At 58.4% G+C, this 23,165-nt stretch overlaps 1 protein-coding gene across 1 annotated transcript in view; it reads right to left on the bottom strand.

The window, feature by feature from the left end:
• Nucleotides 1–3,060, bottom strand: part of EN2 (engrailed homeobox 2) — a 4,646-nt gene extending 1,586 nt beyond the window's left edge. The window contains exon 1 of the mRNA XM_008688584.2: nucleotides 2,394–3,060. Within this exon, the coding sequence (XP_008686806.2) occupies nucleotides 2,394–3,060 (667 nt within the window). The remainder of the gene's footprint in view (nucleotides 1–2,393) is intronic.
• Nucleotides 3,061–23,165: the final 20,105 nt, after the last annotated feature.

Genomic DNA, 23,165 nt, shown 5'->3' on the forward strand with positions numbered 1-23,165 from the left:
CCCCCCCCCCTTGAGGGTGGTTTGGGACAGTGGTGGCAAGGCTCCTAGGACCCCACCATCTGAAAAGGCCTGAGTGAGGGGAGCAGAGAGGAGAGCCAAGCGCTTTCTTTCCGTTGGCCTCAAGAAGTTCAGCCCCACAAGGGTGTCTTTGAGGGAAGAGTCGGCAAAGGCCATTAGGGGAGGGAGGCTGGGCTGCACGTGTGGGTTTCTCACTCTGTGGAGGGAACCAACTCAGGGCAGCTCCGGCCCCAGCTCCTTCCCAGACGCCCGCGGCAGGAGGCTGAACCCCTGCCGGCTCCCTCAAGCAGCCAGACCACCCCCCTTCGTGTCCGCCTAGTGCCCACGACACCCTGCAGGGCCAGGGGACAGCCCGGCCACCCTGCGCAGCACCGGCGGAGGGATCTCGCCGGACGCCTGCGGCTGCGCCCGACCCCAAACCGGAGAGTGGAGAGTGCGCCGGGGCGGGGGGGCGCGCGAGCCGGGGGTTCTGACTGGTCCCTAGGCCCGGTGGGCGTTGAGAACTCCCTGCCCGCCGGCCCAGCAAACTCGGGAAGAGGCGCTGTGGGCGCCGGCGAGGGGGCGCCGAGGGCCGTTCGCCTCAAACTCCCGGCCTTTTAGATTCTAGAGCAAACCCAACACTCACACCCGCGCCCCCGCGCACACACCCACCCCCGCGCGCGCACACGCCAAGGGCGCCGATTCCGCCCCGGCGGGCGGGCTTTGATCGAGAGGCTGCCGGGGCGCGCGCGAAGGGTTAGGGGGTTGGCTCCGTGAGGCCTCGCGAGGCTCCGCACCTGCTCGGACCCGACCGCGGCCTCGTGCTCCGGGAGCCGGTTCTGCGTCTCCACCGTCCCGGGGAAGCACGCTCCCTACCCTCCAAACTCCTCCGGTCCTGCGGCTCTTGCACACACACGAACCAGCCCGTAAAAAGATACATCCCATTTTGCGGAAAGAAAACCTCCCTAAAATCAGAATTTTTAGTTCTCTTTTTCTTTCAAAACGTAAATACTTGAGAGTCGAATTAACAGAAGCAAACCTCGGCAAAGAAAACTCTCTGCCTTGCTTCTTTCTAAAAGGCCAAGAAATACAAATGTTACCTTATGGGGGTTTTTTTTGGTGGGTTGTTTTGTTTTTTTTAGTCCAGGAAGACAAGCGACTGGGGCCGGCTGGGCTGCGGGGCTCCCGCTGGCCACCGGGGCCTGGCGCGGCCGGGCCGCGACTCTGCCGCTGCACAAAGCCGGGCCGAGGCTCCTCGCTGGCCGCATTGTGAGCTTATATGTTAATTAAATATTAACAAAGGAGGGAGGCGAGAACAATGGGGCAAATTTCAGATCTAGCTGGAGAAATATGGATTTCATCAGAAATATACACACACACATTTCTGCCCAAAGGTGGCCGAGGGGTGACTCAGTTGTGCTGTGATTTGGGTAAACAACCCCCCGCAAAACAGCTGAGGGTTGGGGGGGCAGCGGGGTCCCGTCTGGGTTGCCGGCTCAGGGACAAATGGAGTCCGCTCCTAATGGCGGTTCGCAGCGGCAGACCCCTATTTCATGCAACTGATGAGTTCTACAAGGACGTGCATTTAGCTTTTAAAAGTCCAGATCTATGAAAAATACACCCAGAACCCCTGCACACACCCGCGGGCCCCTCCACCCACCCTCCCACAGAAATCTGCTTCTTTCCTCCCTGGGAGCTGCCCCAGGAAACCTCTGGGAGAAGGTCCTTTCTTTGGGGGACTGCAGGCCTGCCTCCCCCGGGCAGCGTGCACGATGGGTGCGGAGCTTCTCCACCGTGTGATCAGGCGACCAGAGCCAGACGAAGGGCCCCTCTGTTTTCATCCCTTCCCTATCTCCATCCCGCCTGCTTCGCCCTCCTCAGCCCAGGCCAAAGGGTCGAAGGAAGAGCCTGGAGCCTTGCTGTTTCTTCCCTGCCTTCATCTGGGATAACTGGGTCGTAGGATGCGTCTAGGTCTGGGGGGGGGGAGCTGGACATGGGTCCTGGGTCTGGACTGAGTTGAAAGGACGGAGAAAGGATTAAGAGTGCCAGCTTCTAAGCCAGTCTTCCAGCCACCCCCGGTCTCACCAAATACACTCCAGCCAGGGGAGGAGTGGGCTAGGGACTTCGGGGAGTGGCCCCACAAAAGGCAAGACAGAGAGAGAAGGTCCTGTCGCTTCTGCTTTTCTAAGAAATCTGTACCCCCCTGCGAATCAATCGTGGCCCCCTCTCCTCCTGGCCGCTGCCCGGGCCAGCGTCAGCCGCACACAATGTCCCTGTTTGTGCGTCTTTGTGTGTGTTGGGGGTGGGGGGTGGTGTCCTAGTGTCTTCTTCCTCTGGGTAAGTTCCCGCGCCAGCGCCGCCCCGCAACCCCGCTGGCTTCCCCGCGGCGGGCTCACCTGAAGAAGGCCGGTCCGAGTAGCGCGTGCAGTAGACCCAGGCCGGCCAAAGCATGGGCTGCGCGCCCAGGTTGGCGCTGGCCTGCGAGCTGTCCGAGTCCGAGCTCACCGACAGGTCGCCGCCGCCCAAGGCGCGGGCCTTGAGCGCCCCGTCCAGGGGGCCCACGGTGTCGCCGCCTTTCTTGGCGCCGCCGTGCAGCGAGAGCGCCTTGGAGCCGCCTTCCCCGTCGCCCGGAGAGTCGCCGCCGCCGCCGCCAGGCAACGGCCCGCCCGCACCGGGCGCACTGGGCGCGTTCTGCCGAGCCTCTCGGCCCGACCCCAGGAGCTGCTCGGCGCTGCCCGCGCCGCTGCCTCCTTCCGCTCCGCCTTCCCCGCCGGCTCCACCGCCTCTTCCTCCGCCCGCGCCGGCACAGCACGTCCCTGTGTCCTTTCTCCGGCCGAACTCGGGCCGCAGGATGTTGTCGATGAAGAAGTTGGTGATGCGGTGCGGGTGCTGATGGTTGCCCGGCGCCTGCAGAACTGCAGGCAACATCAGAGCCCGCCGGCGGCCAGTGTCCGCGTCGCCCGGGCTGCCGCCGCCGCCCGAGCCGCCGCTGGGGCTGGATTCCGGCTGCCGCTGCCCCTCCGCCGCCGCCGCTTCGCTGGGCTTGGGGTCATTCTCCTCCATGCTGTTCACAACAAATCCTAAATTGGTTCTCCGGGGACCCCCCCTCCAATCAGCCCTCGGCCCGCCCGTGGTGCGCACAGAGACACTCGCAGCCGGCTCGCGTTCCTACCCCGCCGAGTCTTCCGAGGGCGTGCGCGGCGGCAGAGGCCAGGGCTGGGGTCCTACAAGTCACCGGCCGCGTTTGGAGCGGAGCCACGTTCCAATCCACGAGTTGGGTTAGAAAATACCAAGAGTCTCCCCGCGCCCAGACGCCGGGAGATTCGAAAGAGTCGGGTCCTCCTCTTTGCCGCGTACCCGGGCGCTAGACAGTCACAATGGTCCGGCGGGGACCCGGGGCTTCTCCTGGGCTCCGCGCTCCTCTCCGCGTCCGGCTGCCTTCGGCTCCGGCGCTGCCGCCGCGGCCGCCCGGGGCTGGAGCTGCGCGCATGCAGGCAGCGCGCCCCGGCGCTCACGCCCGCCGGGCCCGCTCCGGCCGCCGCCGCCTCCCCGGCCGCTCCCCGCCCGCGCGCCCCGGCCGGCCCTCGAGGGTGCGGGGCGCGAGCGTCAGCGCGCCCGCCGCCGCCAGCACGCACATGGAGGCCGCGGGCCCGCGCTGCGCCCGGCCGCGCCCCTGCCGGGCCGGAGCGCCCTACCGGCGTGCGGCCGCGCCCCCGCCGAGCCCCGCCGAGCCCCGCGGCCCGAGTCGCATGGGTGAGCGGCGGGAGGCGCGGGCCGGGCCGGGTCGGGCCGGGCTGGGCCGCCCGCGCTCCCTCGCCGTCTGCTCGCCCTCGCCGCCTCGGCCTCCGCGCGGGCTCTGGCGATTTCCAGGCCACTTAGCGCAACCTGAGACACTTTCACTCTGGATTTTTGTTCTTATTTTTAACAGAGCCCCCTCGAGTGACGTCGCAGGCCGGTCTCCTGGACACGTGCCTCGGGCCAATGGCCGCAGCGCGGCGCGCCCACGTGACGCGCCGGCGGCCGCTCGGTGACAGGAGCCGCCCGCCGCCCCTCCCCCTTCGCCGCCGCCCCTCCCCCCCTTAAAGCGGCCGCGTCCTCGGGCTCCGCGTGCCGCAGCCCCGGCCCCAGCGAGCCCGCGACCTTGTTTCAGGCGCTCGCTCTTGCTTTCCCCGCCGCTTCTCGGTTCAGGGACCCGAGGAACCCCCGCGACAGCCCCGTCAGGTCACCCTGGTGCGCATACGTGGACACGCGCTGGAAGATTGCTATTTTTAACATTTCCATATTGTTTACCGTGGGGAAAAATCCCACAATTCCTTGCACAAAAATGCATAAATAATATTAAATGAGCTGCCGAGATACAAAGGGACTTTTGTAGTCTCCTTTCCTTGCTGGTGGAGAGGGAAATTGTCACTTACACTTGACTTTGGTAACCTGGCAGATTCCTGTCTTTAATGCAGAGCTGGCGCGCAGGACCCTCCTCCTGTAGACACTCATTGTAAGTGTGTGCATGTGTGTGCGTGTGCGTGTGCGTGAGCAGGGAGGCGCGTGCATACGGCAGGCTCCCACCCGGGAACACAGACCCTCATGCAACATGCATGTAGATCCCGAAGAGCGCGGGAATAGGATTTGGGGCTCCGTGTGGGGAAAACCCTAAAGGAGCATGGCGGGTTATAATTGAATCTTCTGTTTTGGAAGGGAGAGGAGGGCTGACCATTCAGCTAAACCTTCAAAACCATCTGGAGAGAAAACACTCCAGAGCAACCTCCTCCCCCCGACCCTCAGATAACCCTCCCACCCCCATATCTTTACGCCTACTGAGAAGCTACCAGACCATTCACCTCATTTTCTTTGTCCTAAAATCCTTTAAATTAGTTCCTCGGGAGAGCAGGGACCATCTAAAAGGGGGTGGAGGGGTGGGGGCCCCAGTTTATTTCTCCCCACTCCTCCCCTTTTTTCTCTATCCCTTTCTAAATTTCCTTTCCAGTTGCTGTCAGATGTCCAACTTGAACTTCTGTTTCCTCTTCTCTTCCCTTTCCTCCCTTAGGCTCCTTCCTGTTTGTTCTTCTCTCCTTCCCCTAGCTGCAGACACCCCACCGAACACCTTTGTTCCCCTAAGCTTGCCTGTCTATCATTTAAAATGCATTTTTATGGAAATTTGCAAACTTCAGGAAGCCTCGGAAAGGACAGCTCCAAGCGTTTGGGAGCGCTGACACAATGAAATACCCTCCGTGGAAAGAGGGGTGGGGAGGAGGAGAGGAAGGAGAGCTGGGGCGCCCTAGCTCTGGCCATCCCAGGCGGCTTCGGGGTGCTCAGCAGCTGAGGCCCATTGCAGAGCAGCTCTAGGCCTGGGAGTGCCAGTGGGGCATCGCCAGGCTGGGCAAGGCGGGATAAGGTCTGGGCAAACGGCCCTTTCGGCGGTGTGATCGCCAAGCCACCTTGAGGTTTGAAGGCTTCCCTCTAGCCTGGCTCAGCTCTCCTCCCATCACGCCCAGGTCCTGTCCTCTCTCCAACCCAGCTCTGTCCACTCACTGCAGGTTCAGGGTGCAGGCAGGCAGGGGGACAACAAACAACAGTTACAAGGTGCTCTGCTCCCAGGGAAGTTAATCCTCAGAGGGGGGCCTGGATGGGGGACAGGAGGAGGTGCTGGGCTGGATCACCTGGCCACTAAAGGTGGACTGAATGTGGGCAGGCTCGGGAGACAGATGGGGAGGCTCAGTCATCCTCTGTGAGACTCAAACAGGGTGGGAAAGGCAAGTCTCACTTGGGGTGACTCACATCTACCGCCCTCCCCCGTTTTTCTCCTATTGGAGGGGTCCTTGCCAAATTATCCGGCTAGGTGCATACCTGCCAGGACCCCTCCCCGGGTCACAAAAAATCAAACCTCACAGTGTGCCTGTCCCTAGGAAAATGGGGCTGGTGAGGTTTGCGGGAACACCCTATCGATTTGTGTTTATGGTTTTCTGGGAAATTTTCCTGCAACCCTGAGAACCCTAATCATCACCAGCCAGGGAATGTCCGGATTACTTTGGATCTCCAGAACTCAGAGGGAGGGCAGGGAAGGCCCAGGGCTGGTTTGCTTCCTGCAAAACCATCCCAGGTTAATTTCTCCACCTGTCCCATGGAAAATCAATTAGGCCGTCTCCTGAGAAATATTTTCTAATTTATTGGGAAACTTTCCCCCTGATTGCCTTAGCCTTAAGTGAGTCCACGGTGCTGGACTTCTGCTGTGTTCTTTCCTGCAAACCACACCCATATTCACGGTTGCAACAGGAACTCTGCAAAGCAGCACATTATCTCCAGGCAAACCTAGCCAGTTCGTAGACAGCAACCTGTGGACACCAGGTCTCCAGCCTACAGGGTCAGGCTGATCTGAGGCAGAAGGCAGATTTCCAAGTTACTGGCTTGGAGAGGGCAGCAGGAGGTGCGGCAGGGGGAGGAGGGCAGCATGGAGAGAAATAATTAAGAGTATCAGGCCACCCAAAGCCAACCCAAACATGACAATAATTCCCCCAAAGAGCGCCCCCTGAGAATGAGCTCCATACAAAGGACCAGCCAGCAGGGCAGGAGAATCCGGGCCGAAGCTGCCCAGTTGAGGGAATTCAAAATCTTATAACACAGGCATTGCAACAAGCTGTTTCAGGAAGCTCAGAAAACATGCTTGAGGCCCATCCTCGTTCTCCTGTGAATCCAGGACACCGCCCTGGCTGGGCTTTTGGGGGTGCCGGGAGTGGGCACTTGCAAGTCTCTCCTGCGGTCCCAGAGATGCCAACCAGCCCTGCAGCCGCTCAGCCTCGCGGCCCTGCACCTAGCGAGCCATGCTCCCCCTCCCGCCCGACCCTGATGGCCGCAGCCGCCACGCTCAAGGTCGGCTTCTTGGTGGGCGACCAGGCGTTTGTTTCTCTTTAGCATCGAGTGAGGCCACGACCCAGGAACCTGGACTCGTCCCAACCTCGCAGGTGCAGGAGAGCTCAGGAAACCACCCGCTTTCAGAGAACCCTCTCCATACTTCCCGGGCTATCTGCACAAAGAGGGACCTGGAAGAGTACCAGAAGGAAAGACGGCTTCTAGACACGTGGATTTAGAATAGCGACACTAGTACTACAAATAAAAACTCGCGCAGGGCTGTGGATGGCGGGAGCGCTCCTGCAGACGTTGGGTGCCTGGCTGCCGATTCAGCCTCCTGTCTTTCTTTTTTATTTTTCTTAAAACGAGGTTGGAGGAGAGTGACTTTTCCGGTAGCTCTGCTGTCCCCTCGTTTCCCACACTTGCATAGGTGGGCGTGGGGACACTCGGGGTAAAAACGAACACAGTGAGAGTGGCATTTGCTCGCGTAGGTCACTACCACTCGGCAGGTAGAGATGCCCAACAATTCCAGAGAGCGAGACCTCGACCCCAATAAAATCAGGCCAGGGAGCAGCAGGCGCTGGGCCCGGAAGCGGGCTGTGCACGGCCTGGCCCTGGGCGCGGAGCCGGGAAGTGGGGCCGAGCAGGGAGAACTGCCTGCAGCCTGACGGAGAGCCACCCTTGATGCTGCTGCTGACCTTGGCCTCCAGACAAAGCCCGCAGTGAGAGTGGCACGGGGAGCAGGGGGGATCTGGTGGGAGAGCGGGCCCAGGGAGTGTGTCTGTGCTCACCTCCAAGGCAAGCATGGGCCTAGGGACCCAGCCGGTGAACTTAGGACCCAGGCTTGTGGAGGCTGGGCCTGGGGTCAGGAGCCTCAGCGGGGGTAACCCAGAAAGGAAGGGGTTAAACACAGCAGCAGCAAGGCAGGGAGAGGCTGAAGCTGGTGGGGAGCTGAGGTGCCAGAGCTCCTGGCTCCAGAGCTCCAGGCCTCATACCTCTCCCTGCCCAGGCCGGCTAGGGTTACCCAGCTCCCCAGAGGCACTGCCAGGTGCCACCGAGGGCCCGGTGGGCGGGTGGGTGCCCAGGGAGGCTCTGCTGAGGATGGCCACAGGGTGGCAAGCAGCACTGCCTGTCCGGGGTCTCGGGGAGAGCTGGGGAAGCAGCAGCTTGTGCTCAGCAGAACCCGGGGTGTCAGGGGGCAACAAGTGGGGGAGATACCCACCGGAGACCTCTTTCCTGTCCAGACCGCAGGGAGAGGTCCTCATTTTGACACTTAGCTCTAGAGTTAGCCTGGGAGAGCTGGAGAGATGTGCGGAGGATGGGCAGGTCTCCAGAGCTGGAGACGACCCTGTAGAAAGCATCCCTAACCTGGTTTCTCTTGAAAACAGAAGCTTCTAAAGGGGGGGTCTGTAGGCTGGCCGGCGCTTGTGCTCTCGAACTCACACCCAAACTCGGTCTTGGCCCCATGCCCACCCTCACTTGACTTTCTCCCGGGCCAGGTGACTCTTGGCTTAAGGAACCTGACTTGGGATTCTTCGGGGAATCACTTTGCACCCTGGGGGCCCCTTTCCTGCTCTCTCACCCTGTTTCACTGCTGTTCTTAATCCCAGTCAAATCTGGGTCCCTCTGGAAGTTGGGCCCACCTGCACTCCAGATGAACCACAGCTCTGGGGTCTGGTGTGGACGTTTTCCCACAGTGGCCCGTGCAGAGTCATGGTTGGGGGTCAGACAGACTGTCCTACGAACTAACGCCTCTACTATAAAGAAAATGTCCCTCGAGAATTGCAGCAACCCAGAAGAAAGTGACACATTCCAAAAAAATCCAGAGGAAAATAGGTTAAAATTGGTTTGGCAAAGGAATTGGAGGAGCGGCACTTATCGAGCTGGCTAAGCACACCCCCAAACAAGAAGACATATGGAAGGACAATGGAGTTGTGGAGAAAACCAGGCACCCTCTGTGATCTTCTGATTACTTACAAACAGTGGGAGAACTTCAAGTATCTATCCACTGTCTTCCTTTTGACCTTTGGAGGGAAAACAAGAGCTTCAGAAGGGACTCCCGCACCTCACGGAGCCTGAGGTTTTTTTCCTTCTCCTTCTTTCCCTAAAAGCCACAGGTCACCACGGAGAGGCTAGCACAGCAGTAGCTTACACTTGCTAACCTTACACTGTTTTTGGAAATATGAGTGGAGTAGCTAGAGATTTTCAGAACTTTAGGCAAGTTCAGGCTTGAATGAGAGCGCCTGGATCCAGCCCAGCCGATCTCCCTACAGCTAGCGAGACAAATAGCTCATTAGTCTAGGTTTCAGGTCAGGAAGAACATCTCTACACCATTGCTCTCAAATATCCACGACTGAGCAGCGCCTCACTTGGGGGTGGGGAGGCTCATGTGAGCTACGTACTGGTTCCGTTGGGGGAGGGAGGATTTTTTAAAAACCTGTGTTTAAGTTGATTTCTTTTTCCCTTTATCAAATAGAACTCTACAGTTCGATATAAAAGGGTAAAACTACCTCGTGATTTAAATTCAAACATTCTCTAGACTTGATTAAATCATTGATCAATTCCAGGGACTTCAACAACGTTGGTCACCTCTCTAGCATCGGTATCTAATCGGTGAACATTCTTCAACGTATGGCATACAGGTTATGTCCGACCCCGGTAAGTTCCTGGGCTAAGCTCAGAAGAGAGCTTGTGGGAAGAGTGGTGGCCCTTTACCAGCACAAAGGTTCATGCTGACTGTGCAAGCCGGGACGGGCACCCATGTCACCCTGCACAGTGGGTGCCTGCCCTTAGTAACTACACTCAGGGAGTGCTCACCAAGGCCCAGGCTGCCCTTCCCTGGGCTCCTCCTATGGCTCCAGCTGGGGCCGGGGACACCGTCCGAACCTCCCTTGCACTGTCCTCTGCCTCTCCTCCTTCAACCCAGTACCTCTCCTCCACTTAAGGAAAAGTCCACAAAGCAAGGTTTTCAAGTGAGGGCACAGGGCAGAAGTGCTCTCTTTCTCCTCCAAAACTCTTCCCTCTTTTCAGTTTCCGTAAAAAAAAAAAAAAAAAAATCCATTCGTCCAGTCAGCCTCTTTGTTTTGTGTTCTATGTTATGGAGTTTCAGGGTTTTGTGTGTGTCTCATATCAGTTAATCCCTTAAGACACAACAGCCTCTGTGATTCCGGCAAAGTCTAGAGACAACGCCGTCTGGAGTATTAGCACAGGCTGGGAGAGAGAAATGGGATATGTGCGCGGATTTCCCACACATGCAGCTAATGCCCTTAAATTCCTCGGGATTTACACCCCCCCATCTACCGGGAGCGGGAAACGCGAGCTCTTCTAATTAACTGCCTACTTTCCGCTCTCAGTTGGCACTGCCAGGGCCAACTCGCGTGGTGCCGCAGCCTCTGGGCTACAGACGTTGGGGGCCCGGCGCCCGGGAAGCGTGGTCTGGGGCAGCCGGCCCGGTCTAGAAGATTTGGTGCCACGGCCTGACGCCCTCGGAGGGCACAGCACGGGTTCCCCCTTACGACACACTTTGGGTGACAGGTTTTCTGTCTTATTTGCAGATACAAGTCCAGCAGCGAAGCTCAGCCTTGAAAACAGAACGTGAAACTACGGGCGGACCGGTTGGGAACCTCTCTCCGGGGCCAGCCTCCGCAGCCCGCGACCAGAATGGATTTAGGATCAAGAAGATCCGCAGAGGCGAACGTCTACCGCGGTTGGAGACCGGCCGACCGCAGGCTTGCAGCCTTTCTGCCCGGGCGGGAATCTCCTTTCCGCCGTGGAAACAACTCCTGGAAAACAGAAAATCGAGCGAAAAGGAAAGCAGCGATGCCTGTCTGCGGCGCGAGGAAAGCTCCCTCTCCCGAGTCAGGGCGCCTCGCACTTGCAGGCTGGAGGGCGGGGTGGGGGCGGGTGGGCCGCCTCGGGTCGGGGTGGGGGCCCCGCGCCTTCCACCCGCGTCCGCCGCGCTCGGGTCGCTCCGCCGAGCGGGGGTAGGGGGGCGCCCCCGCAGCACCCCGGAAGGGCCTGGAGGTGTCTCGGGCGAGCGGCCAGCAGGCCTCCGCGCGCAGGGGCAGCGGTCTCTGCGGCGGCGGCGGGGGTCGGACGCCCCGCGCTGGAGCCTCGCGTCGTGCGCCGGCCGGGAGGAGCGGGCACGCTGGGCGGGAGCCTGCGGGCTGCGCGCGGGGGAGGGCGGGGGCGCGGGCCTTTGCTCTCTCGACTGTGACCCGGGCTCTTCCTTCAGAGATGGCAGCCTCGGTCGGGGGCGCGGCTCCTCTACCTCTCTCGGACCCGCCCTCCCCACCTCGCTGCAGTGTGGGGTTGGGTGACGGGGTCCTTCGCTGGAGCTTCGAGTGCGAGACCCCCCAGGAGGCCCCGGAGCAGGTTTCGTTCTAGGGTCCCTTTCCCCCTGCGCATCAGAGTAAGCGGCGAAGCCCGGGCAGGCGTGGTTTTCGGGGTGATGCCTTGTGACTTGCCAGGTGCCCCGCCACGCCCCGAGAGGGAGGGAGGGGGCGCTGTGGCTCCGGCGCCGGCCCTGCCCGGGACGCGGAGAGGGCTACACTCGCGCCTTAGGCTCAGAGTAGGCCCTTGGGGACGCGCCCAGCAGCACTCCTGCCTTCGGGCGAGAAGTGGACCCGGGCCCAGTTGAGACCCTTGGCTCGACAGCGAGGGCCCGGGAGTCAGAGGCCGGATCCATGTTCGGACTTCTCAGCTTCGGGCTTTTCTTTCGAGGTGAAAGCCGGTGCTTCCCAGTTCGAGGCTGGCTAGGCCCCGGCGCCCGAGGGGAGGCGAGGGCGCGGCAGGAGCAGGAGCGCGGGGCCCCAGGCTCGGGCGAAGCGAGGGCGGCCCCGGGCGCGGATTTGTGAACGAGCCGCTGAGCTCTCCGCAGCTCACAGATCAGAGGGCTGCGATCGCCCCACCGACGTGGTCCAATGAGCCGCTGCAATGAGCGCTTAGCGACAAAGCAGGCACGGCCCGGACTCGGCGGTTCCGCGCCGCGCGGGGCGGGAACGCAGGGGGCGGGGGGCGAGCCGAGGCAGCGACTTCAAAGCCGCTCGCCCCGACTCAGTGAAAGGGTGGCGCTCGCAACGGGGGCGCGGCCTGGAGCTGCGTGTCCCCCAGCCCCACCCCACCCCCGAAATGCCCACAGGCGTCCTGCCCGCGGTGACCCCGAGCTTGCGACCACCTCTGACCCACCCTGCGCGCGTCCTTCCAGTACGCCGGGGACCCTCGGCGCACTCACCTAACCCTCACCCCCTTACGTCCGCGCGCGAGTCTGGGCGGACTGGCTTCCCTAAGCAGCTGTGTTTTCAAAAGGTTCCCCCACTGCCCCTCCCACCTTTAAATCAAAGCCTGTCGTTGCCTCCACGGTGTTCCTGTTGTAGGGGTGAGGGCGCAGGCACCCACGTGTGCGCCCCGCGGAGGGGCACGGCCTCTCTGCTCCGGATGCCAGGCCCAAGAGAGCCCCCTGGGGAGGGAGCCCTGCCCTGGCGCCCGCCGCCGCTCTCCCCTTTCTCCGCCAGGTGGGTCTCGATGCGTTTGCGTTTCCGAAGCGCGCGCCTTCAAGAAGGCCTCAGTCCGGGCCTCCGAAGCCAACCCCCACCTACCTTTAAATGTGGGAGCCTTGGAGAAGGGGGAAGGGAGGCAGGGGAGTGGGGGGTGGGGTAGGGAAAGAGGAAGAGGTCAGAGGTTAGAAAGGATTAAGGCTGGGCTCGGTGACCCCTCTCATCCTCAGTGGCCCAGGGAGGGAATCACTGAAGCAGAGGGTCCGGACATCTTTTAAAAAGCCGAGTTTGGGGGCAGGGCGTTGGTCCAGTGAAGACAAGGAAAAGTCTAAAGGACTCGAGGGTACGAAACAGAAGCGACAGCAGAAGTTGATAGGATCTAGGGGTGGCTCAGGGGCACAGGGACCTAGGAGGAAAGGGGGCAGCGATTCTTCTCTTAGAAGACTTTGTTTTCAAGTCAATAAATTTTTATTTAAGGAATTTTGCATGTGATCTCTTCCACTGCCAATCACCTTAGTCCCTCCAAAATCAAAATCATAATCTTCAAAACAGCCCTCTTAAAAAGAACTTGTTTTTCAGTCCACACTTGTCAAGTCAGTCCACATTTCTTTCCTTGGGTTTCTTCGATTTCTAGGTGACTATGGACAGACTTCAAAACCGCCGCCTGTAATCTTTGGGGTCCAATTTCTACACTTTAGGGCCCTCGAAGTCCAGTCATAGGAAGTGCATCCATCTCTACTTTGGCAAATAATCTAAAATTATGATTCCTGAATTGTTCCTGATGTTGAAGTCCTGTGTTCCTTCCTGTCTACTCCGTGAGCCTGGCAGAAAACGGGGCAGGTGGCATTGTGACCCATGCAGTAAACGTGCTACAACAGACGCCTCCCCTGTGTCTCCAGGTGGCCACATTCACAATTCCTGGACACCACGAACAACAGTGCCCATCGCTATCTACGTCTCTGAGGATGCTCTGTCCCTCTGTGGCAGGGGCACCCCCCGGAGAGGTCCCTGCGGCTGGGGCGGAGGCTGCATTTTCTCCTGTGCCACTCAGACCCCACTCAGCTGCCGTGCCCCCTCGGGGGAAGGGCCTGGATTCCTGGGGCTGGACTCCCCAGGGGCCGGGCTCAGCTTTGCCCCTCCCTCCCACCTGCTGGGAAGCCCCTTCAGGCTTTCCCTTCCTCAGGTTCCCCAGGATAACCCCCCCCCCCAGCGGGGATGAACAGCCCCCAGGCACAAGGGGGCTCTGAGGTTTGGAGACTTCCCAAAGCTGTGGCAGCCAATAGAAAAAGGAAACGGGAGTCTGCTGTGTTATTCTCTAGGTAAAGTCTCCTCTACTCCCATGCTGGCCCCAATTCCAACCCCCGCCCCTACACACACACACACACACACACACACAGACCACTTTCCAGAGCTCTGAAGGGAAGTGCCTTAATCACCATCACTGTGCGGATGACAATCCAGATTTCTGTCCAGCTCTGAGCGTGACACCCATGCACCTGACTGCCTCCTGGCAGCCTCCACTCCGGGGTCTAATTGGCATTTCAAATGTATCAGTACAAATGGATGGGTTGAGTCCCGCCTCCCTTGTCCCCCAGTCTGCTCCTTCTCCCCCACGCTCCCCCACGCAGCCAGTTTCTCTGGCTAAGCCTCCAGGAGACAGTGCTGGGTCCCTCCCTCTAGCAGAGGCCACACCCTGACCTTGCTGCCTGCAGGTCCCTCCCACCATCACTCCCATCCGCCTCTTCAGCTCCCTCTGCCACCGATTCTCAACCCACGTGCATGTGGCTTTCTACCTCTGCTGGTCCTTGCAGTCGGAAGAAGCCTCAGTAAGTGCAAACCAGTGCTCTTACGTCCTTTGTCTACACCAGCAGTTTCCAGGAATGCGGAGAATGAGACACAACCCTGTAACCATCCTTCAGGGCCCCTCATGATTGCCCAGGCCTCCTCTCTCACCTGAAGTTAGGCCACCGGCCCCCCTCTGCAAGCCTGGGCACCCTACTGATCCTGCCATCCAAGCTACCCGCCCCCCCCCAGGGTTCTCGCCCCTCTGGCTGGAACATCCTGCAGGTCCTTGCAGACAGATAGTCCAGAACGAGGTCCTGTGTCTACAACAGTGCCTGACCCAGTCGTGCATTCTTCCTGGCACTTACGGCTGCATGAAGTTTAAGTGTCCACGTGTGTACTGTCGGGCTGAACTAGAATCTGCAGCTCAGACGGGCGGGGCCGTGTCTCCTCTGGCTTCAGCCCCATCGGGCCAGAGGAGCTGGCGCGCGGCATCACCCAGCCAGCCTCTCGAGCTTCGGTCTCGGAGCCCCTTTATAGTCTTAAAAATTATTCAGGGCCCCAAAGATCTTTGTTTGGATCCTACCTACTTATATTTATCGTATCAGAAATTGAAACAAAGGGGCATCTGCGGGGCTCAGTCCGTTAAGCACCTGCCTTCATCTCAGGTCATGACCCCAGGGTCCTGGGATCCAGCCCACATCCAGCCCCACATCGGACTCCCTGCTCAGCCGGGAGCCTGCTTCTCCCTCTCCCTTTGCTGCTACCCCTGCTTGAGCTCTCTCTCTCCTTTTCTCTCTGTCAAACAAATAAATAAAATCTTTAAGAAAAATTTTTTTAAATTGTGATTAAAAAAATTGAAACAAAAGTTGTAAACATGTATTTTTTTAAGATTTTATTTTTTTATTTGACAGAGACAGACAGCGAGAGAAGGAACACGAGCAGGGGGAGTGGGAGAGGGAGAAGCAGGCTTCCCGCTGAGCAGGGAGTCCGATGCGGGGCTCAATCCCAGGACCCTGGGATCCTGACCTGAGCTGATGGCAGACGCTTAATGACTGAGCCACCCAGGCGCCCCTGTAAACATATTTGTTGATTGACTTGCAATGACAATAAAAACCTTCTTGATGTTTACTTAAATAATATATTTCAATAAATGTTTACTGTGCCTCCCCAAACAAAAGAAAATTAGTCAGCAGAGTGGTGTTTTACATTTTTACACATTTTAAAGTCTGGCTTAATAGAGGATAGCGGGGTTCTCATTTCTGCTGTGCAATCGGTGACTTTGGTTTGAGTCTATGAAGAAAATCCAGCCTTTCACAGATAGGTAGTTGGCAGGGGGAGGAGTGTTTTAGTAGGTTTTTTGGTCAGATAATTATGGACAACCTTCCTTAATACGGCACCAAAATTCAACGAGTCGTAGTTTCTGAAAGGTTAGTTGCAGCATGGAATCTGAAACCACATCGAAGAACATTTCATACCAATACATCCAAACCCATGGGGCCATCTTGAATTTGAAAGGCTCTTTTACCCATGAAAGATTTTGTGCCGTCATTTACTGGCCATTTGGAAAACACAGGTCCTCTGGGTTAGGCAGTTCTTCCAAATGTGGACAGTCTCATCGCACGACACGGCAAAATCACATTTATTTCACCACTGAGCTCATCAGAGAAGTCCGTAAGTACTGTGAAGTTGTCTGGCTCATGGTGTTGGATACAAGGTTTCCAAAATTTTGTTTTTCACTGGAAAACTCAAATTTCATTATTGGCAACCACTCTTGTTTTCCTGGACACGACAGTCTCAGTTCATTTATTTTTGAGAAAATACCTGTCAAATACCCAAGTCTGAATAAGCACGGTCTGTCCGTTACATACTGCTTCCTGTAAAATGGGGTTTCATGAAAAGAGGCTTGCATGGCTCACAACTCGGTTGACAAGCGCTTCTCGTCTGGACAGCCACCACGATTCTGAATGCCCACTGCCCCTGTCTTCACCCAGAACGGTGAGAAAATATGTACTCAAGGGCCAAGGTTTAATAAAACCGCTTTTTACTGTTTTTCAAGGACATCCTTCAGTGAAACTGGCTTCTTTTCTTTTACGAAACTGAGAGCACATGGCCGTGAGAGGCACGGCGCCCGCAGGCGCGGCTGGCCCGTGGCTGAGGTCCTGGGGAGGACCAGCCCTTCACCTGACTGGGATGCTTGCCCGTCCGTGTCCATGTCTTCAGGGGCCGAGGTAGATAGTGGCCCAGCATCACGGCACAGATAGCCATGTGGGGACCCCCGGAAGGACCGGGGAGACCCCCAGGGCGAGGCACACTACATTCTGAGACCCACCGCACTAAATGTGTATTTGAATGATGAATTAATTTTACTCCAGTCTTTTGAGGTGGACCCTTAGAGGTGGTTCTGATGAGAACGTCTTTGATTTCAGAAAGGTAACACGGTGCACGTCCTGCGTGTGACCTGTGCGTGGCCCAGTGGGGGCTGACAGCACCCTGCAAGGAAACATGTTGCTATTTCTGCAGTGAGGGCAGGTTTTACCACGAAATGAGGTTGGGAAGTGACTTTCAGTTTTGCAAGTGCTTGGATCGTGGGCTTGCAGACGTCTACCACGATGCCCACTCCGTCAGGGTGCAGCTGGGATCAGAAGGTCGCCTGCCGCCCAGCTGTGCAAGCAGGGGCGGGAACAGACCGCCCACCGACGCCGGGAACCCACTGCGCTTTGCTCCCCAGAACCCAGCCTCCACCTGCGGCTCAGCGGCCCTCCCCACACCTGCCTCCAGGCCTGGCAGAGCCCTGGCCGCAAGGTCCAGCGGGCTCTTAGCGCCCTGCCCGTGCCCTCTTCCTCCCCAGAGTGGCAGAGCTCAGAGGTGTCGGATCCTGGAGCTCACCAGGCACTTTCCAGCTTCCCAACGTTTCCCTTTCCGTACCACTCGTGAGAATCCAAGGTCCACCAGGGCTCTGGCTGCACTGAAAATGGTAAAATCTAAGACTGAAAAGGACATTTTTGAGTTCTGGGTGGCTAATATTGGTGGGAAAATGGCTATTGTTTTCAAAATGTTAATCCTCTTTACGAATGCTACGAGGGAAAACATCTGATAGTGAAGTTGGCTGTCTGATCTAAACTTTGATTTCACATGTTATTGAAATATGGCTTTTTTTAAATTGTGAAAAAAAGTAAGGAGAGTTAGGATCCTGACCATTTTGAAAGGCAGTTTAGAGGCAGAGCCCGTTCACACCGTGTGCAGCCTCCAGCACCCTCGTCTCCGCACCCCCGCATCTCCCCAAACTGAAAGCCTGTCCCCACGAAGCACCCGCCGCAGCCCGGTGCCCCTGCCCACGTCTGTGAACCCGACCACTCCGGGTGCCCCGCGCATTCATGTGCTGTGACTGGCTTAGTCCACCGAGCGTCGTGTCGTCCAGGCTCGTCTGTACGCTATCCCACGGCAGGACGGCCTTCCTCGGAAGGCTGGATCGTATTCCACTGTAGGAACGCACCACGTTGTCGCGTCCCCTCATCCAGCCATGGACGCTCAGCTTGCTTCCCGCCTCGGGGGCTGTGAGTGATGCCGCGTGAGCACAGGTGGGCGCATAACTCCTCGAGACCTCACTTTATTCTCTCGGCCGCGCACCCAGAGGTGGGTGGCTGGGTCCCATGCGGGGTTCTATTTGGAATTTATCTGACGCATCATCATCTGCCTTCCACAGCAACTGCCTCCCCACCAGGGGCGCACAGGGTTCCCGTGTCTCCTTGTCCACGCCAGCACTGGGCGCTTCCCGGCAAGGCACAGCTGTAGACCCAGCCTCGCGATTCCTCTAGCTGTGGCCGCAGCAGAGCCCTGTGGCAGGTGGGCTGTGCCCGTGCCTCCGTCCAGTTCCCGTGGTGCACGGAGGGGTGTGAGAGGATGGGTAGAGGGCAGCTTTGGGGTTGGTGATGTCTCAGGTGGGTCTAGAACTGCACTCCGCAGTGGCAGTGGCCAGGACCCGGGGCAGGGATGAGGGGACAGAGAGCCACAGCACACTGGGGAGTTCGTGGAGCTGAGCCAACAGGAGGGCCAATAGCCAGAGAAGTGGTGTTCCCGGTCGAGGTGAGGCGGGGACGCAGAGGTATAGGAGGCCGGGGGAGGGCTGGGGGCAGCTTGGTGGTCAGACCCTGTCCTCACCCTCTCCATGAGTCTCCTGGCCCTGTGCCCCAGGCTGCTGGGACCTCCCACTGCTCACCCATGCCACCGTTTCCTGCTGTCCCCCATCCCTGGCCCATGCTCGTGTTCACTCACCTTCCTGAAGCATCTGGAGAGAGTACGGGGCACATGGGGGAGAGTCCCCAAGGACAGAGAGCATGATGTCTTGTCCCTGGCACTTAGCAGTAATGACAGGTCATGTCTACGGAATAATTGCTGTGTCCTGGGCATTGTTCTAGAAACTTCATGCAGAATGATCCTTCCGCATGCATACCAGCCCCGTGGGCTCTTGTACCAGCCAGGGCTCTCCAGCAGATCAACAGGAGCCTGGCTTTACAGAATTGGCTCTCGACACTGCAGGGTGGCAGATCTAAAATCCCTCTGGCGGGCTGGCTGGTGCAAGCTCTGGCGGGATTCCTTCTTCTCTGGAAACGTCCATTTTGCTCCAAAGGCCTTCAGTTGATTGGATGAGGCCCACCTAGTTGTGGAGGGTGGTCTCCTTTACTTAAAGCCACCTGATTATAGATAGTAATCACCTCTACAAAACACCTCCAGAGTGGCCCCTGATCAGCGTTTCCAGCCTGGCAACTGGAGCCTCACAAGTGACCCGGAAACCCATCCTTCCGGCTCGAGGTGTGATCAGATTGAAAGGAAGGGAATTCAATGCACGCACCTGGACCCTTCCCCTGATCTGCTGTGCCCAGCGTTCCGGGCACAAGACCTGGACACCCTCACGTGAACTAACAGCCCCGGCGACGGGAGCTCCCCACGGTCTGAAGCCTCCAGTGCGGGGACGAGGCTTTGGGACGCCCTCTGTCACATGCACTTGCTGTCGTCAACCACACTTCTCAGGTGGGGACGTGGGGGCTGCTTAGGTGTGGGCCCTGGGTCAGAAAGGGGGTAAACACCACACACTGCTGCACTGTGTCCTCCAGGGGTGGGGAGGAGGCTGACGCGGGCTCAAGCCGCATCACTCGCCAGACGACGACGTAACCCCTCCCAGGCACCAAGGGAGCACCAAGCAAGTACCACGGTCCTTTTTGCTTTTATTCCATTTCGTTTTTCACAAATAAGCTGGTAACTCCTCCCAATGGACATCGTGGGTGTATGACAAACACACATGCACAAGCACCCCTCCATGGCCTGGAAGGTTCCAGGCAGGTCGACACCTTCTCTCTTGTCTCCTGGGGTGCTGGTCACGTGACTGTGGCTGGTCATGCCAGCCCGAGACAGAAGGAGAAGGGGTCCACAGCCATATTTAGGGCCAGCAGCCGTGGTGCCTGGGCCTCCCTAGGGCTGCCCTCTGCCCCCGAGCTCCCAGCCCTGCACCTTCCGCTGTTCTTCTTCACTCCCATCTAAGAAGTGACTCCATGCTAAGATCAGATGGCCTGATACATTCATCCCTACCTCCCTCCACGTTCAGTTACACAAGGAAAAGTTAACAGCTCAATCCGGAGGACTGCTCGATAATTAGGCTACTTTTAGGAAGAGGGGCAGCTGAGGGCTTGTGAATCTGGGGACCTTGAAGGGATCCTCTGGCTCTGTCCCCAAACCACTTTTCCTTGGCTCCCCATGCCTGCCGTCCTAAGAGGACAGACAGCCCTTGAACTGGGAAGGGCTCTGCACCTGGCAGTGGGAGGCAGACACACTCTCAGAGCCACCCACGCCTTCCTCTCCCCAGCCCGTCTACACACAGGCAGGCACAGACCCATGCTTTCATGAGTTTTCCTTGTGAGGGAGGGGTCTTGAGACCCCTAAGCTGCTGGGGCTGGAAGGGAGCTCCACCCACAGTGACCCCAACAGGGAACCGAGGCTTGAGGGCGTCAGCAACCCCCCCCCCGGGCCCTGTGAGCCCTCAACTGTGGTTTCCACACCATGACACAAGCCTGGGACATGTCTGAGAAACTGATAAACCTGCCCCAGAGGGTAAATGCTGTGCTGGGTGCACTTGCTGTGGGAATCCTGAACCCGTGCGTGTGTGGAATGCGTCCCTGTCCCGTGGGTGCACACCTGTGTGAGAACAGCCAAGGCCTCGTGTCTTGCCCTGGGGCCTCCCCCTGTCAGCTGGGCCTCCTCCTGTCCCCTCATGGCTTCCTTCCCAGGACCTCAGGGGGTCACCACAGAGGTGGGGACAGCACAGCGCCCCGCTGCGGCCGAGGGCAGTGATGCAACTCGCTCAGACAGAGCCGATCAGGAGGAGCACAGGTGGGCTCAGGGACCCTGCCCCTCCAGCACCCTCACCCGGCTCGCCCTCAGGGCTTGTTTCAGCATGAGCCAGGAGCGCCCGGACCCTGGAGCCGGCTCTGTGTTCTGTCCCCACAGAGCAGAGCCCACTGTAGGATGCTCCCAAAGTCTCTCGATTCCATTCTGAAATGCGTTTCCACCCGTGACACTCGGACGGAGGCTTCAGTGATGTCGAAAGTGCACGTGTCCTGCTTGGGGACTGGGTCCACCTGCTGAGGAACAGTGTGACACTACGCGGACTGCAGACTTCTCTTCCTGTCCAGTAGAGGTTGGCAGCACGGGGCTGGTGAGGCCGGCGTGTCCTCGTGGAAGCCAGACAACCTCTCAGACACAGAGGAAGCAGGGTGAGCTCAGGCGGGAGCCAGGGGCTCAGCACGTTTGCTGATAGAACCGTTTTGTTCAGAAGGGGGAATGAAACATGAGAGACTATGGACTATGAGAAACAAACTGAGAGCTAAAGAGGGGAGGGGGGTGGGGGAATGGGATAGGCCGGTGATGGGTAGTAAGGAGGGCACATATTGCATGGTGCACTGGGTGTTATACACAACTAATGAATCATCGAGCCTTACATAGAAAACCGGGGATGTACTGTATGATGACTAACATAATATAATAAAAAATCATTATTAAAAAAAAAAAAGAACTGTTTCGTTCGGATTTCCTCATTGGGAGGTATAGGCATTTCCTCTCGCCGCTGTAACGAATTGACGTTTAAAAAAAAAATTACCGCAAGCCCAGGGGCTTAAAACAGCACACATCTATTATGCTACAGTTCTGGAGGTCAGAAGTCTGAGTGGGGGGGCGCCTGGGGGGCGCAGTTGTTAAGCATCTGCCTTCGGCTTCGGGCGTGATCCCGGCGTTCTGGGATCGAGTCCCACATCGGGCTGGCCCTCTGGGAGCCTGCTTCTTCCTCTCCCACTCCCCCTGCTTGGGGCTCCCCCTCTCGCTGGCTGTCTCTCTCTCTCTCTCTCAAATAAATAAATAAAATCTTAAAAAAAAAAAAAAAGAAGTCTGAGTGGGTCTCACTGGGTTAAAATCAAGGTGTTGGCCGGGCTGATTCCGTCTGGAGGCTCCAGGGGACAGTGTGTGCCCTGGACTTTCCCAGGTTCTGGCTGTGCCTGCACCCTCGGCTCGGGGCCCCACCTCCCTGCCCAGAGCCCGCACTTTACCCTCTGTTTCTACCTGACGGCTCCTTCCTCCGGCTCTGACCGTCTTGCGTTCCTCTTACAAAGACCCTCGTGAGCATACTGGGCCCACGCAGGGACTCCAGGATAATCTCCCCGTCTCGAGACTGTTGTCACATCTGCCATGTAAGCTCGGGCTGCCACAACGGGGCACCACAGACCAGGCCGTAACAACAGTTACGTCTGGCCGCTCGGGAGGCTGGAAGTCCAAGACCAAGGTGCAGGCAGATCTGGCGTCCGGTGGGGACCTGTGTCCTGGATCATAGACGGCACCTTCTCTCTGTGTCCTCCTGCGGCGGAAAGGGAGAGGGAGCTCTGTGGGGATCTCTCTTCTAAGGGCTCGGAGCCCATCTCGGGGGTCCCACCCTCATGAGCCAGTCCCCTCCCAAAGGCCCCACCTCCATCGTATTGAGGATGGGGTTTCAACATATGAATGTGGGGGGACACAAACATTCAGACTATACCAGTAACACATGCCCGGGGTTCTGGGGACTGGGGCATGGACACCTCTGGGGGGCCGTTGTTCTGTCTAACACGGCAGGTCTGAGGGGATCCGGTGGGGACGTTCTGAGAACTCTGCTCCGTCCCACCATTCCAGGGACAAGTTTGTACCGAGAAGCCGGTCTCTGGACGGCAGGTCAGGCTCTCTCCAGACCGGTGCTTCTCGCGTTGCAAGGATCATCTCACATCTCACGGCAGGCTCTTGGCCTCATCGACTTCTCCTCAGTCAGAAGCCCCACTTCGAGTCCCGGGCGTGACTTGGGAATCTGTGTTTTTAACTTTCACTCACACTAAGATTTGATCGTCTCTCTTCTAGACAAAATGAGTCGTTGGCGAACAGACTAGGAATCGGCAAAGCCGAGACCTCGCCTTGCCCCCCTGCATGTGCCCCCCAGGCCTCAGCGAGCACACCCCACTTTCTTGCCTCTACCTGTGTGCTCTGTTTGTCTCCCCTGCTGCACTGGGGTTCCAGAAGTGGAAGGGTCTCCCCGCCATGCCCCGCCCCCGGTGCACCTGTAACTCTGGCCAGCCTGGGGCGGCCGCCACATCCCCCTCACCGACCTGAGGGGATTCGGGAAACAGAAGCTGGCCGAGATTTGTATTCAGAACCTCCTCAAGATTGGGATTCAGACTTAAAAACCTGCTCGCTTTTGTTCCGACTGCACTTCCAGATATTAAATGTTCTGCATATAAGCCCTTCAGATCAGCCTCCTCGGGGACAGGAGGCGCAGCGAACAGGGCACTGGGCTGGGGCCGGGAGGGGATTCTAGTTCCAACCATCATTAAGCAGCTGAGCCGCTCGGGGCAAACCCCCACGCCTCCGTGGCTTCCAGCATGAAGGTTTGGGAAGAGTCCCCTCTGACACCATGATCCCGCCTGGGACCGCTCCCTTCCACAGGTGGCCAGGCGAGGGGATATTTTCTAGGCTAATTGAGCATCG

The sequence above is a fragment of the Ursus maritimus genome, unplaced genomic scaffold (genome assembly GCF_017311325.1).
Source record: "Ursus maritimus isolate PB19 unplaced genomic scaffold, ASM1731132v1 scaffold_3, whole genome shotgun sequence".
Taxonomy (NCBI): domain Eukaryota; kingdom Metazoa; phylum Chordata; class Mammalia; order Carnivora; family Ursidae; genus Ursus; species Ursus maritimus.